This window comes from Micromys minutus (assembly GCF_963924665.1).
Source record: "Micromys minutus genome assembly, chromosome: 10".
In the NCBI taxonomy this organism is placed as follows: domain Eukaryota; kingdom Metazoa; phylum Chordata; class Mammalia; order Rodentia; family Muridae; genus Micromys; species Micromys minutus.
The window spans coordinates 2940575-2954457 of record NC_137979.1 but is presented as its reverse complement, the minus strand read 5'-3'; the positions used below and the strand labels follow the sequence as shown (position 1 = coordinate 2954457).

At 41.4% G+C, this 13883-nt stretch overlaps 1 protein-coding gene across 2 annotated transcripts in view; it reads left to right on the top strand.

Annotated features, from left to right (window-relative positions):
- Positions 1–296: 296 nt before the first annotated feature.
- The window catches only part of CNOT6 (CCR4-NOT transcription complex subunit 6), a 38437-nt gene continuing 24850 nt past the window's right edge, over positions 297–13883 (top strand). For both annotated transcript variants that reach the window (XM_080922539.1, XM_080922538.1), the window contains exons 1-2: positions 297–605; positions 8926–9039. In XM_080922539.1, coding sequence (XP_080778665.1) covers positions 8928–9039 — 112 coding nt within the window. In that variant the 5' untranslated portion in view covers positions 297–605; positions 8926–8927. The remainder of the gene's footprint in view (positions 606–8925; positions 9040–13883) is intronic.

Sequence of the window (13883 nt, the reverse complement as noted above, 5' to 3'; positions counted from 1 at the left end):
GGAGGACAGGCGCAGAGAGCGGGAAGAGAGGCTGGGAGGGCGGGCAGGAGCGCGCCGGGCCGGCTCACTGCTCGGAGACGCGGGGGGACCTAGACGGGGCTAAAGCGTCGAGCTGCGAAGAGCCACACCCCCACCCGACGCGGGATGGTCGCGTCCGGCTGCGTCAGCCAATGAGAAGCCCGGATGTTGGAGAGGCGGCGGTGAGCGGGGCGCTCGCTGGCTGGGGTGGGAGGGGGACGGCGGCCGCCGCCATGATGCTTGTTTGCTTTCAATGAAAACGAGGGGGGCGCGGAAGAGGAGGCGTCGGCGTCGGTGGCGGCGGCGTCGACGGCGCGGAGGCGAAGGCGGCGGCCGGCGCGGCGAGGAGGGCGAGGCCGGGGTCCGAGAGGGCGGCAGAGCGTAGCGGCGGCTCGTGGGGTTCGGGCGGCCGAGGCGGGCGGCTGAGGAGGGGGAACAAAGAGCGGCGGCTGAGGCGGCTGAGGAGTGGCGGCGGCGGCGCTGCAGCAGCGGGCGGGACTGGTATGGTGGTTCCACAGGGCAGACCCCGCTGCACTCACCGGGAGGAGGCGGCGGCAGCGGCGGAGGAAGGCGGCGCAGCTCGAGAGGTGAGCGCGACGGGCCCGAGCGACGTCCCGCCGAGGCTCTGCTGCCTGCGCTGCCCCATCCCCCAGGGGTCGTGCCCTGGGGACCCCGAGCGCGCACTCGCGCACAACTTCGTAGTTCCCGGAGTGACGTCTGTCCGTCCCCTTCCTTGACACACGGCGATCGCGACCCCGCGCTGAGTCCCCCGGGCTCGGCCGGGGTCCGAGGGGGAGGTGGGGGGGGAGTGTTGATTGGCGGCAGTGTGGCGGCGAACCGAGGGCGGTGGCGTGAGCCCTGTCTTCTCGGACCCCCGGCTCACGTCACGCGCCCCAAGAGGTGCTGGTGTGCCGCGACGAGGAGCTAGGAACCGGTGGCAACTTTGGAGAAGTGGCTGTGCGGGGTGGCGCGCTGTGCGGCGTTGGAACTTGGCACCCCGTGGACGCGCTTAATGCTCACCCTTTTCCTCCTAAAGTATTTTAAAGTTAGTTTAGCGCAGATATTGTTAGGGGCGGGGCGGATTACGTGGCCAAAGAAGTGATTATCAGATGTAGAGATTACTGGACTCAGGACTAATTTCTCCAAGAAAAATTTTCCTAGTTTAACCAAAGCAGACTTAGCTTTTTCATGTTTCAAAGTCAGTGGTTATTTGGTAACATTTTTTTTCTCCTCGCCTTGACTCTTTCTACCCTGACACGGTCTTCAGAGACTGCTTATAAGCAACTGTAATTCTTTACTTGTAACTGTTCCTGCAAGTGACAACATTGTGAATGGGCCATCTTTTTATTGTGTTTAAATCTGCTTGAATTTGAGTACAGGTAAACCTGTTGTACAGGTATATTGCCTGAATTACTGCTAGGTCTAAATTCTTCTCTGTGTTTGGAATTTTAACTTTGGAGACTAAACGAAAAAACAATTCGGTGTGTAATAGCACTTTTTTCTGCACATCCCTACAATTCTCCACCATTCCATAACAGTTCTGTAGGCTGGTCAAAAGATTGGGAAGGCATAGTTGGCTTTATTTGTAATTGCTGCCAGGCTTTTGAAGCTGGCGATTTTTAGGATACGTTTTAGAATTAAAATTACTAGGAGCCAGTGGTCTAGTCTAATTCTCTGACACCGTTTCTGAGGAAACAAGCCTGGAGTGACTGGATCAGGATATTGCAGTTACAAAGGTAGTCACAAGACTTTGTGTCTTTGTGAAGGACCGATGTTAAGGGTGATACAGTTGTTAAGTATTTGGGTTTTGGAGAAGGAAGGGGAGTGTTTTTAACAAGTAAATATTACTTTAAGTAGGTCATTGTGGCCATTTCTCAGTAGGTGCACAAGGTGCTTGCTAATATGGACAAAAAGTATGTGGTAGACATTTTCTAGTGAGACTGGAGAATTCTCGAACAATCCTTGTGTAATTTCAGATGCATTGTGGTTGCTGGGATTTTTTTTTTCTTAACAGACAAGTTGATATACAGAACTTGGACCTGACTACAAATAAAGGCATTATAGGAATTTGCCTACTATGCATGTAGTTTTAACTAGTATTTTGGTTAATGTTTAAACATCCCACTGAACCCCTGTTAACTTAAAAAAAAAATACAGTTCCTGCTGGCCTGGAACTTCTTTACATATGTCCTTGAACATAGAGATCCTCCTGTTTCTGCCTGTGGAGTGCTGAGGTCAAAGGTTTATTGCCCCATGCTTAAGTTTTTCATTCAGTGCAGCCTAGAAGGACAATATACGTAAGACACACTGGAATAAATATTTGGAGTATCCTTTGGTCCTCACATGTGGGGCAGCAATATCTTCAGAACACATGCAACCCTCTTCTCTGAGGAAGGTCCACTGGCTGGAAGCTCAAGCTTATTTATTATTCTGAATGTCCACATATATCCAGCTAAAAAGGTATAATGCATACACACATATATTATACTTCTGTCGTGGAGAAGAAACAATTTTTAAACCATTTAGCTTCTACAAAATCAAGTTTTTCTTAATTGTACCTGTTACTCAGGCATGGAGGTAGCCATGTTGCAAGGAGATGAGATTTAATAACCACTCCTCGAAAATGAAGTGCTTACTGAGCCCGAAGTGTAGTGTGTATGACGTGTACCTGTGAGTACAGTGGAGCGCAGGAGAATTTGGTGTTTGAGTAAGGAATTAGAGAAGAAAAGGATTTGAATCGAAGATGGAGGTGGATTCAGGCTGCCTTAACTTTACTCTTCGGGCTTTACTTTTCTGTGGTCCATTTATAAATTGTGGATGAATTGCACACTGAGGAATAGCATTTGCTGTTCCTGAGATAGATGACGAGAATTCAGAGAAGACTATTCAGGAGTGATGGGTGTACATATGCTTCAAGGAACAGGAGAATGGTTACAAACGAGGGTGTGGTGCAATCTTAAAAAAGTAATGCTGTGCAGAAGCTTGCGGAGCTGGGGAAGGGTCACTCTAAACAAAAGGAGCAGTGATCAGATTGAGGTATCAGGTTTGGGGGTAAAGCCAGTTACCATAAGATGTTATTGGAACAGTGGGAGTGAATTGAGAGCAACTTCACAAAAGGTGTGTCTAGCCTAGATTTTGAAGGACTGTTTGCTGAGCTTTGTTCCCCTTTAGCAAAGAAGGGTCTGATTTTTCTTTTCTCTTTTTAAAGCAAGAAAAAAAGTTTTAAAGATAACTGGGCATCAGCATGGGGGAATAAAGCCCATGCAAGTAAAATTGAAGTCATATTTGAAATAATACAAGTAGTGACTTTTTTGATACGTGTCTGTGACTCCTTTTGGCTCGAAGACTGCCCAATTGCTCTAATATTGGGCCGTGTCAAATCAGAACGTTGGTGTTTGAGATATTGAAAGCAGTCAAAGCAGTGAAAGCCCTGAAGTGACACACATGAAACTTGAGGTTTGTGGACTTTGCTTTCTAGAGCTCAGACAGGCTAGAGAAAGTGATTGGAGCAGTTAGCCTCATACACACTAGAATCAGGTTGTTTGGGAATATTCTGATGGCTAGGCTGTAGTAGGTATTTTGTGAAAAGCTAGGGGAAGACAAGTTTTTCTTCTAAATTCCTGGAAGTAGAATATTGACTTTGAAGCCGAGGGACTCATAATAAAGTTGCTGTAACAGGTTTTGTGTGGAAATCACAGGGCTTGGGAGGAAGTGGAATTGGAATACAACACTCCAACATTAAAAAGAACAGGAACTTGGTAAGAATGGTAGCGTAATTTTTTTTAATGTTAAGTGACTAAGAAGTAGGTCAGCATTAGAACAATTTTGTATCTAACCTCAAAAAACACCTCGTTTATTTGAGCTGCACATCCATGGGGTTTGCTCCTGTTAAATTACTCTGAATTGCTAGGAGAGTTACCTGAAAGTCTGGAAAACTGTGACACTGAAGTTGAATGGGTGTGGTCCACAACAGGGAAGGAGTTGACTTACTGGTTAGTGTTCCTGTCTTACGTATTTTTGTACAGCTCACTTCACCTGGGGCAGTTTTCTATCTTTGTCTAATGTTTGTTTCACAGATTAAAATAGAACATAAACAAGTGAGAAGTTTGCAGTGATTATTCAGTATTAAGTCAGTCATGTTGGAACAAATTCACATTTTTTTCCAAGCAAGTGTTTTATAGATGAACTAATTAAACTTGAACACAGAATTTGAAAATACTCAATTCAGAGTGAGTTTCCAGTAGTGCAGAGAGAAAGACAGAGTGATAAACATAGCAGGTTATGTGGTAATTAGAAATATAGAGATATTTTTTGTGTCCTTAGGAAGAGTCTGATTTGCCTGAGAAGCTTTGGAGGAGTTGAGCTGAAGTTAGACGATGCGTAAGGGCTGTCAGGTGACTAGGGTATTTGAGAGAAAGCAACAGGGTGTCCATGCTAATTCACACACAACTTGGACTATGTGAGGATGCTGTGGATAGAAATCAGGAACAACCTTGGCTACTTTTCTTAAAATCTTAGAGCGTCTTTCTGTAGATGGTGGGAGTTCATTGAGAGTTGTGTGACATATTTAGGAAGCAAGTAGTAAAAATGGGGAGACTGGGTGAAAACCTTCAGGACACGGTGAAGTGGAAATTTCTGGTTATGTGATGCACATGGGTTAGAGAGACCATTAGGTCTTAATGAGAGAGTGAGGGTATCAGCATTGAGGGGAGAAAAACTAGTCTACTCTACAACAATTTTGGAAGTACTAAAATTAAGGTAATACAGACTTTGCATAGTAGCTGTTTCTCATTCTCTAGATTTTCCTTTTTGAGTACGGAGAGTAATAGTCTTGAGTATCAAGGTCTACAATATCTTTAGGGTTGAAAAGTTCTCTATTTATTTACATGTTTGAGGCAGTCTCACTGTATCCTTGGCTGGTTTGGAATTCACTGTGTACCCCAGTCTACCTGCTTCTGCATGGTATTAGAGACCTACAGCAGTGCGCTTGGCTTGAGGGCAGTGAGAATGAGCTCATGTACTAGTTCAGAGAGTGGCAGTTACCAGCACAGCTCAGTTTCCCTATTATGCCTGTTGACCTTTGCTTCTTATCTCAGGGTATCCTAGAACCGGCATTCCTAGTTCCTATGGACAGTAGGAAGGTCCTTTTAGTCTGGTTTCTCTGGATTTCACCATCACCACTTGAAGCCTAGGTATTAATTTTTTCATATTCCTGATGAGGTGGGCCATAGCTTCTGTTTTTTTTGTTTTTTGTTTTAAGATTCATGTATTTGTTTTATGTATAGGTGGTTGTGAGCCACCATGTGGTTGCCGGGATTTGAACTCAGGATCTCTAGAAGAACAATCTGTGCTCTTAACCTCTGAGCTCTCTCCAGCCCAGTTTGTTTGTTTGTTTTTGTTTTTTTTGAACTATCACAGCTTTCCCCCTTATTCATATAAACATGGACTGAGTGTGACCTAACTTGCTAGATGCTGGACTTATAAAAATATGCTCCACCAACTCCTCAGATGGTGTGTTGTAGCATCCATATAGCACTTACATTTTATTAGATTAGAAGTCATCTGGAGGTGTGTGTGTGTTTAATAAGGTACATCCTGGAAGTTTTGTATTTATTTGGGTTCCTAGAACCAGTTATCTAGGAATCAATCCCAAGCAGATACCTTGGGACAACTGTATTTAACATTTTGTCTCAGGTACAGTGAGAGTCAAATAAAATTTAGTTTGGGACAGTCACCAGAGATGCTGTCTAGAGTGAGTGAAGGTAGGAAGACAGTGGAACAAATAGCTCTGAGACTGCAAATAACCAGGTACGATCGGAAGGGGTTAAGGCAGAACTGGTGACAAGTTTGGTTTAGAATTGGAGTCTGAATACTCACTTTGACTTGGAAAACTGGGCACACGTCATAGGAGAAAAGACAGAGTGGAAGATCAAGAGGCTGATTTTTTTTTTTAACTTTTTATTTTGTTCTCTTCCTATTGTAAGGTGAAAGAAATGAATGAGCTATGCAGTACATTTGATACGGAGTTATTGGAAACATGAGATATTCTAGTCTCTTAGGACACAATTTCAGAATGGTCTCTGAAAATGAGTAAATCTAAGCTATGCAATGAAGGATGGCTCTTTAATGTAGTATAATTAGATAGAACTCAGCTTTAGGAAGAATAATTTGAGAGTGGTCTATAGGTCATTTGTAATCCTAAAAGTGCATATCACCATGAAGGAATAAAGCAGTAAAAATAAAGGGCCAGAGTATGGTCACAATTCTATGGCGTTTTCGGTTTTCTCTGTAGGTTAAAGCTTTCTGGTTTATTTTTTGTTCTAATACCAGCAGAGTGCTTGACACACTAAACTTTTTCAGCACATATTTTCTGAATGAATGAATGTATAAAGAAATCTTCCTTAAAGAAAGCATAGTTCATCTGTATCAAATTAGTTTCAGATTTCTGTGAAAATCTGGGCCACAGGGAAGGAGTGAGTCTTAATTGCTTTTGAGGTGTTGTCTGGCCAAGTCCTCTAGTTTTCAGTCAAGGTAAATGTTCATAGTTCAGCACATTAAGTTACCTGATGCTTGGTTCTCTGCTGTTAAGATTACTAGGATTGACAAGGATGTGGGCAACAGAATATTTTCCAGTTTATGCTCTGAAAGTAGTTTGTAGTAGTGTTATCTTAGTGTTCTTTCTATTCAGTGCTAAAAGGTTTTAACTTAGCTTATATTTTTTGCCTGAATGATGTTTATAAGGGGTTAAAATTGTTATAACTTGACTTAAATCTTTTATATTTCATTTACAATATTAGCTATTTTATCTGTTTGAGACAGGGTCTTTTTTGTAACCTCAGCAGGTTTTTATCTAATTTAATATGTTTGGATGTTTTGCCTGCATATATGTCTGAGCACCACTTGTGTGCCTCTTGGCTTCAGATGCCAGAAGGGGACATTAGAGTCACTGGAGCAGGAGTTAGTAGCCAGCATGTGGGTACTGGGAATTGAACTGTGTTCCTCTGGAAGAACATACGGGGCACTTAACCTTTGAACCATCTCTAGACTAGCCAGAGTCAGGCTCCTTTAGCTGTTACTCTATTGTAAAGTGGGGCTTTCCTTTAGTTGAAGTTTGATTCCTCTGAATGCCTTTCCTTTCTGAAGGGATAACTAGGTAAGCCTTTCTCTTTAGTTAGCTGTTCTCTGCTCATTCTACATCACAGTGGTTAGCTGGCCTGCTGGGTCTGTGCTACTTGCTCTCACTCTTATTGCCCCCACCCCTTCTTGTCTTGGTAGGTATTCGAGTAGTATCTCTCCACTATTATTTCTTCTACATTATGCTTCTTGCAGTGCATGGGGTATCATGTTAATACCTTGGTTTAGCAGTTTTCCTTTGGAGTACTCATTTCATTAATTGTGCTTTAGCCTATTTATTATAATTGTGATTCTTTTTCACTAAGTCATCACTATGACCAGTGAGAAGGTTTCCTTTTAGCTTGTTCTTGTATTGACATGAAAATCCCATTAGATTTCGCTTTTTGACACTGAAAAATGCCCTAGATTCATGCTGTATTATTTCTTATACCATATTTACAACTGTTTATCCAATAAAGAATTTTGTTTTGTTGGTAGTTTATTTTTCTAAAGTTTCATTTGTCTGTGGTCATTCTTACTCTAAAAAATAATAAGTAGTAAATTAAAAGCCATGGTTGTACATGCTTTTAATCCCAGCACTGGGGAGGCAGAGGCAGGCAGATCTTTGTGAGGTTGAGACCAACTTGGTCTGCAGGGCTAGCTATAGCTAGTTCCAGGTCAGCCAAGGTATCTTGAGGGAAAAATTACAGAAATAAGCATTTATTCATAAGTTTTAGATTGCAAGCCATTTCAGGTACATGATGAATACTTGTGCTATCCTAGACCCAGAAAATGAACTATACCTGATCCATACTGTATGCACTACCTGCCCATTAGTCATCTGGTCTGGCATATTAGTTGAACTCTGATTGTACCACAGTGGCTAATGTTTAAGAAATGCTTATTTTACTCTGTGTCACCAAGGCACAAGAGTACTAATCCTAGCAGTTTGGCTGGTATACCAGAGAGAAGTATAGCAGTTCCTCCTCCCCAATGTGACAGTGGAGTCCATTCTGGATTTACAGTGGGTCCCTAAAACTTGAATGATACCAAATCCTGTGTATACTGTATGCCAACTCTCCCACGTGCACATACTTATGTTTAATTTCTAAAGTAAGCATAATAGATTAGTAACAGTTGAACTGTAAAGCTAGTAGAAACTTATTTTTTAAATTGAGAACTTTTATATTTTAAGTCAAAGAAAGCTACTACATCTCTTTGCTGTCTAAATTGGGAACAGCATTCTTGTATTTGGGGATATGAGTAAGTTGCTTAAACAAGCACTGTGATACTGTAACAGTGTATTCTAAGCAGCTACTAAGTGTATGCACCTAGGCATGATTTCCTGGGACCCAGAAGGTAGAAGGAGAGATTATCTTCCTCAGGCTTCCCTCTGGCCTCCACACGCATGGGACCTCTGTTTGTACATGAACGTGTGTGTGCACATACAAACAGATAAAAGTAAAAGACATTAAAAATGAAATTATGGATTCATCCAGTTTATACTGATGCGGTTGTGGTTACTCGTGATGTTCAGATTTTCTTCTTTTTGGCCAGTGGAACATTTCTCAAGCTAAGAGCTATAATTTTCAACTGTCACACCTTTATTATTAGCTCCAGAGTTTAATCAGCCATATCCTAGAAGTAAAATTCATTTCTACATGTCACTCCTAGTTCTTTTTGGTAGCAAATCTATTTAATGATCCTAATATGTCTGTTTTTTTTTTTAAAAAACATTGTTTATTTAATTTTTCAGTATGTACTGATTGGTTTCTTTTCTTCATTTATTAACAGGCATGCCCAAAGAAAAGTACGAGCCCCCTGACCCTCGGAGGATGTACACAATTATGTCCTCTGAGGAAGCAGCAAATGGAAAGAAATCACATTGGGCAGAGCTTGAAATAAGTGGTAAGACATGTTAACATGAGTTTATGGTCTAGAGGTATGCTGGAAAGTTAGGTTTTCTAATGCTAATGCATACATGAGCAACAGTTGTATTTTACAGATGTTGAGTACTTTGGAGCAGGAAGGGCTGGTGGAAATCGGTTTGAGTTGGAATTTAAACCCCTCCTCTCACTCTTAATGCATCACACCCTAAAGTTAGGGACTGTTCTTTTTCTGCCTATTCAAGGTTCTCTGTGTCCTATTCGGGGCTGACTTAGAACTCAGAGATCTGCCTTCCTCTGCCTTCTGAGCGTTGGCAGGAAAAGTGCACACCATCATGCCCACTTCTGATGGCTCATGAGTTCATTCTGTTTAGCTCTGGGTAATGAATGCTGTATTGTCTGGAAGTACCACTAGCTTTTCCTTACTTTAGGAAGAACATCTTGGGTTCTTCCAGGTTTGGGCATTTTGCATGTTGCTACTCCACAAACATCTGCTTGGTAGGGTTTGCTAAGGACCAAGAAGCATGGTTGTCACTCATGCCGAGAGTGTGCTTAATTTTTATCAGAAACTGCTCAACAGCTTAAAGAACAAAACAAACTAAAAATTCCCAATTTTCTAAAGTACTGTGTTGTCTACAGAGTAAACAAGAGTTCCTGTTTGCAGTGTCCTTAGATTTGGTGTCGTCAGTGCTTTGAGTTCTGCCATTGTGGTAGTATATGGTGACCTTGAGTGCCCAGATATCCGCCTGCCTCTCCCTTCCGAGTGCTGGGATGAAAGGCTCATGTTACTATTGCCTGGTATTTTGTAGTTTTTTTTAATGACACCTGTTGTGGTTTAAATGTGAAATGTCCCTTTTTAGGTTCCTGTGTTTGAGTACTTGGTCTTTAGCTGGTGGTGTGAAAGTTCTGTAGGCTTTAGGAGGTGGAGTTGTCCTGGAGGAAATGGGAAAGGGCTGTGAGGCTTTACATCTGGTGTGGTTCCATTTTCTCTTCATTCTGTTTTCCTGAAAAGTAGATGCTGTGCTGGCTTCTGAGTTTTGCCGCCATGTCTTTTCCTTCTGTGCTGGAGTGGTCCTTAGAGTAGTCATTCTAAACCTGTGGCTTGTGACCCCTTTGGCAAACCTGTCTCTTAAAATATTTATTTTATGATTCATAACAGAAAAATGACAACAAAAATAATTTTATGGCCGGATTGACCACAGCGTGGGGAACTGTATTAAAGGGTTGAGGACACTGCAAGAGCAAACCTCTCCCCTTAAACTGCATGGTGAGAACAAAACAGGAATTAACACAAGTCTTAATCAGATGTCTCGCTCACTCTTTTTTTAAATTTACTTTACATCCCACTCAGTATCTCCTTCCTGACCCCCTCCCAAACCCTTCTCCTATCTCCCCTTTTCCTGTGAGCATGTTGGTGCCCCCTGGGTATCATCCCCACCCTGACACTTTCTCTCCCACTGAGGCACGGAAACCAGACAGTCTCTCAGTCTTACTGTTTCACTTTGGAGATTAAGTCCAGAGCCTCATGCATGCCATGTGTGTTCTACAGAATTGCATCCCCAGATGTACCCTTTTATAAGTATTTTCTTCCAGTTCATGGCTTGTCTTCTCATTCTCTTGACAGTTGAGGTCAGACCTTTTTTTTAAAGATTTATTCATTTATTCTATATGAGCACACTGTAAGCTGTCTCCTGACACACCAGAGGAGGGCATCAGATCTCATTACAGATGGTTGTGAGCCACCATGTGGTTGCTGGGATTTGAACTCAGGACCCCTGGAGTTAAGTCCGTGCAGCCATCTTTCCAACCACAAGGACAGACATTTTTAAATTTAAATGGATTTGGTATATTACATTGAATATGTATATTGGGAAGAACTGACATTTTGACAATATTGGGTCCTAGCCAAGAACATGGGCTGGAATTTCATACTTTTCCTTATTCTAGTGTAAATGTAAATGATGTTGTTTTTATTTTGAATTTCATTTTTATTCATCATTGGCATATCAAACAGAATGAATGACTTTATGGTTTTAAAAACTCTATTCATGTGTCCTAGTTCTAAGTCTCACTGTATGCTGATACTATTCCTTTAAATGTCAAAGCTTTTATCCACCTAGGTTTTCCAGTGTTGTTCACTCTTGAGGCATGCAGATTCTTGTTGGTTTTGTTCTTTTAAAGTTTGGTGACAGGTCTCTTTAGACTCATTATTTTGTGCTAATTTGAAGGATAGTTTGTGCAGGGAAGAAGAGTTATCAGTTAATGGTTTGCATCTGTTAGTAAGATGCTCCTTCCCTTCTTGCTTAAGTTGTTTTTCCTAAGACTACAGTCATTCCTGCCCTTCTGTGTCTAGGTCCATTTTCTGGGGTAGTTAAGTTTTTGTGCCATTGGTTTTAAGCACCGTGGTTACGATGTCTCTTTGGTTTAGGGTCTTCACCCGACCCCCTGCCACTTTCTTTGGTAAGTAGGTTTTGTCAACCTTGGATCAGTGGGTTTACAGTTTATAGCACTGTTTGTCAAATAATTTTGTCTGCTTTCCTCCCTCTGCCCCTTTGGAGTTATGTGGTTTAATTGTATTTTACTTAAAGTTGTCTTTTGGACTAGTTATGCTTAATTTACTGTTACTTTTATTTTTTCTTTTGGACTAGTTTTTATTACTATACCCTTAATTTCACTAATTTTTTTTCCCCAGTGTCTAATTTTTCTCCCTCAAGGTTGTGGGAATTTGTTTCTATGCCTTTACATAGCATTTCCCTTTTAAAAGCATATACTTTGGTTCTGTCATTTTTTTCATTTCTAGTTTGATTTAAAGTCATTTCTTCCAGTTTGTATGCTTCATAATTTAATTTTTATTTTAATATAGAAAGTACAGAGATTTATACTTTTTGAGTTTTGGATAATTTTAAATTCTTGGAAATGCTCTGAATTTTGTTGTCATGTAGATTTATATCTTGGAAACAGTTTGCTTTCTTTAAAGCTTACTTTTAAGTTGTAACCTCCTAAATTCAATAGTCAAATGGTTTTCTACTCAGACTGCTGCAAAATCAGATTGTTCTGATCTTTGGAATCTGCAAGGATCGCTTTCTGTGTTCTGTCAGTTTCTATGTTCTTCCTGTCCAGGTTATTCCTTACATGAAGACTCTCTTCACATCTTTGCACAGCTCCATTTTTTATCTCAACTCAGTAGACCATCAGATTTTTGCCTGGGTTCTGTGTTGCTGTGTATCCTCAGAGCACTAGGTAGAGGGCAGGAATCTGAGCTGACTTCATTTCCTCCCAGTCACTGTGTTCAGTGTCCATCTGAAAACAACCTTGAATGTCTTCTGTGCGACTCCTTCCTTCCTTCCTTCCTTTTGTTCTATTGTTTTTGTTTTTTTGTTTTTTTTCTTGTGCTTTTAGTTGTTTGGTATTTTTATTCATTGTTGGAAGTAGTGATTTCATGGCCGCCTTTTTCTTAGGAGTAAATTCACTTGAGTATTTTTCAGTTAATTATGGACGGGGTAGGTGGCCTAATCAAGGATTGATTGGACTGGAGCCAGACGAAACTGGTTGTGAGCATCTCTGCCTGTTGTTGGATCTCCTTCTTCCATTCTTAGCTCCCAGCTGGAATCTTGGTAGTTTAACAAGATCTTCTTCCTCAAGGTTTTAGAGTTCTTTTATCTCGAGAATATTTAAGATGGCTTGGATTCTCTCTGGCCTTTGCATCTGCTTTCAGCTTACTTCTTAGCTGCTGCTTGTGGTTCTGGAACTGCTGCTCTGGAAAGCAGCATCTTCACCCATTCTGTCCTTGCAGCTTTTCCCTGCTCTCAGCTTGACTGTCAGATCTTTGCTTGCTTTCTTTGTTCTCCAGTGTACCCGCAGGGATTTGTACAAAAAAATGTACAAAAAAATTCTGCCTGCCTGAAGATGCCAAATTGTCTGTCTGTCTGTCTCGTTTGTTCTAATTTTAATGGGAGCAGTACTGTGATTGCCTGCTTTGGAGGTACACTTGTAGCTGTCAGCAGCTGTTTTATTCCAGGCCTTCTGAGGTACCACTGCAGGGCAGGAGGAAGTGTAGTAACCAGAGCTGCTCTTAGATCGCTTCCAGTGACACAGCCTTGGGTCTGAACTTGCTGGCGCTCAAAGAGTTTTGAAGTAGGCCACACATTAGCTTTTCATATAACATTTGGGTTTATTGAATAAATTTTATTTGGGTTTACTTTTCTATGGAGAATAATAGAGCATGATTAAAATTCTGAATCATATCTTTATAAGTCTTAAAAAATATTTTATGATGTTCTTTTGGATAATTATTAAGTATAACTTGAGAATCAGGTATCATTATGTAGTCAGTTTAGGAGCTTCCTGCTCTTCATCCAGTGCCCACTTTTCCAGAAGCTAAGAGTGGTCAGGCTAAAAGAAGAAAGCCCAGTGGGAGTTCTAAGTCATCACTTCATTCATTCTTTGTTTTATGAACTGAAGAGTAGGTGATTACGTGTAAAGATTTCCAGACTTTTATAAAGTATAGGAGTCTCTGACAGGGTAGTTAAGAAAATGTGAAGTGTTATCCTAAGAAGGTTTGACTAGCCTGGCAGGCTTACGGAAAGCATCTTCGGCTAGCTGAGTACCGAGACGGTGATGGAAGCCAAGCAGAGCTGAGGTTGAGAGCAGTTAGGAAAGGGAGGGAACACACAAAGCTACTTATAAGGCGCACCACAAATGTCTGTTTTTCACTGTACTTCTCCTCAGTGTGTTACACAACAAACAAATATACAAGTAAGTTATTCTATGCCTCTTTTGATATGAGATGATGTTATACCTATATTTCATTACTGTGGGTTTTTTTCCACTTACAGTTTACTCAGTACAACATATCTTCAGTTTCAC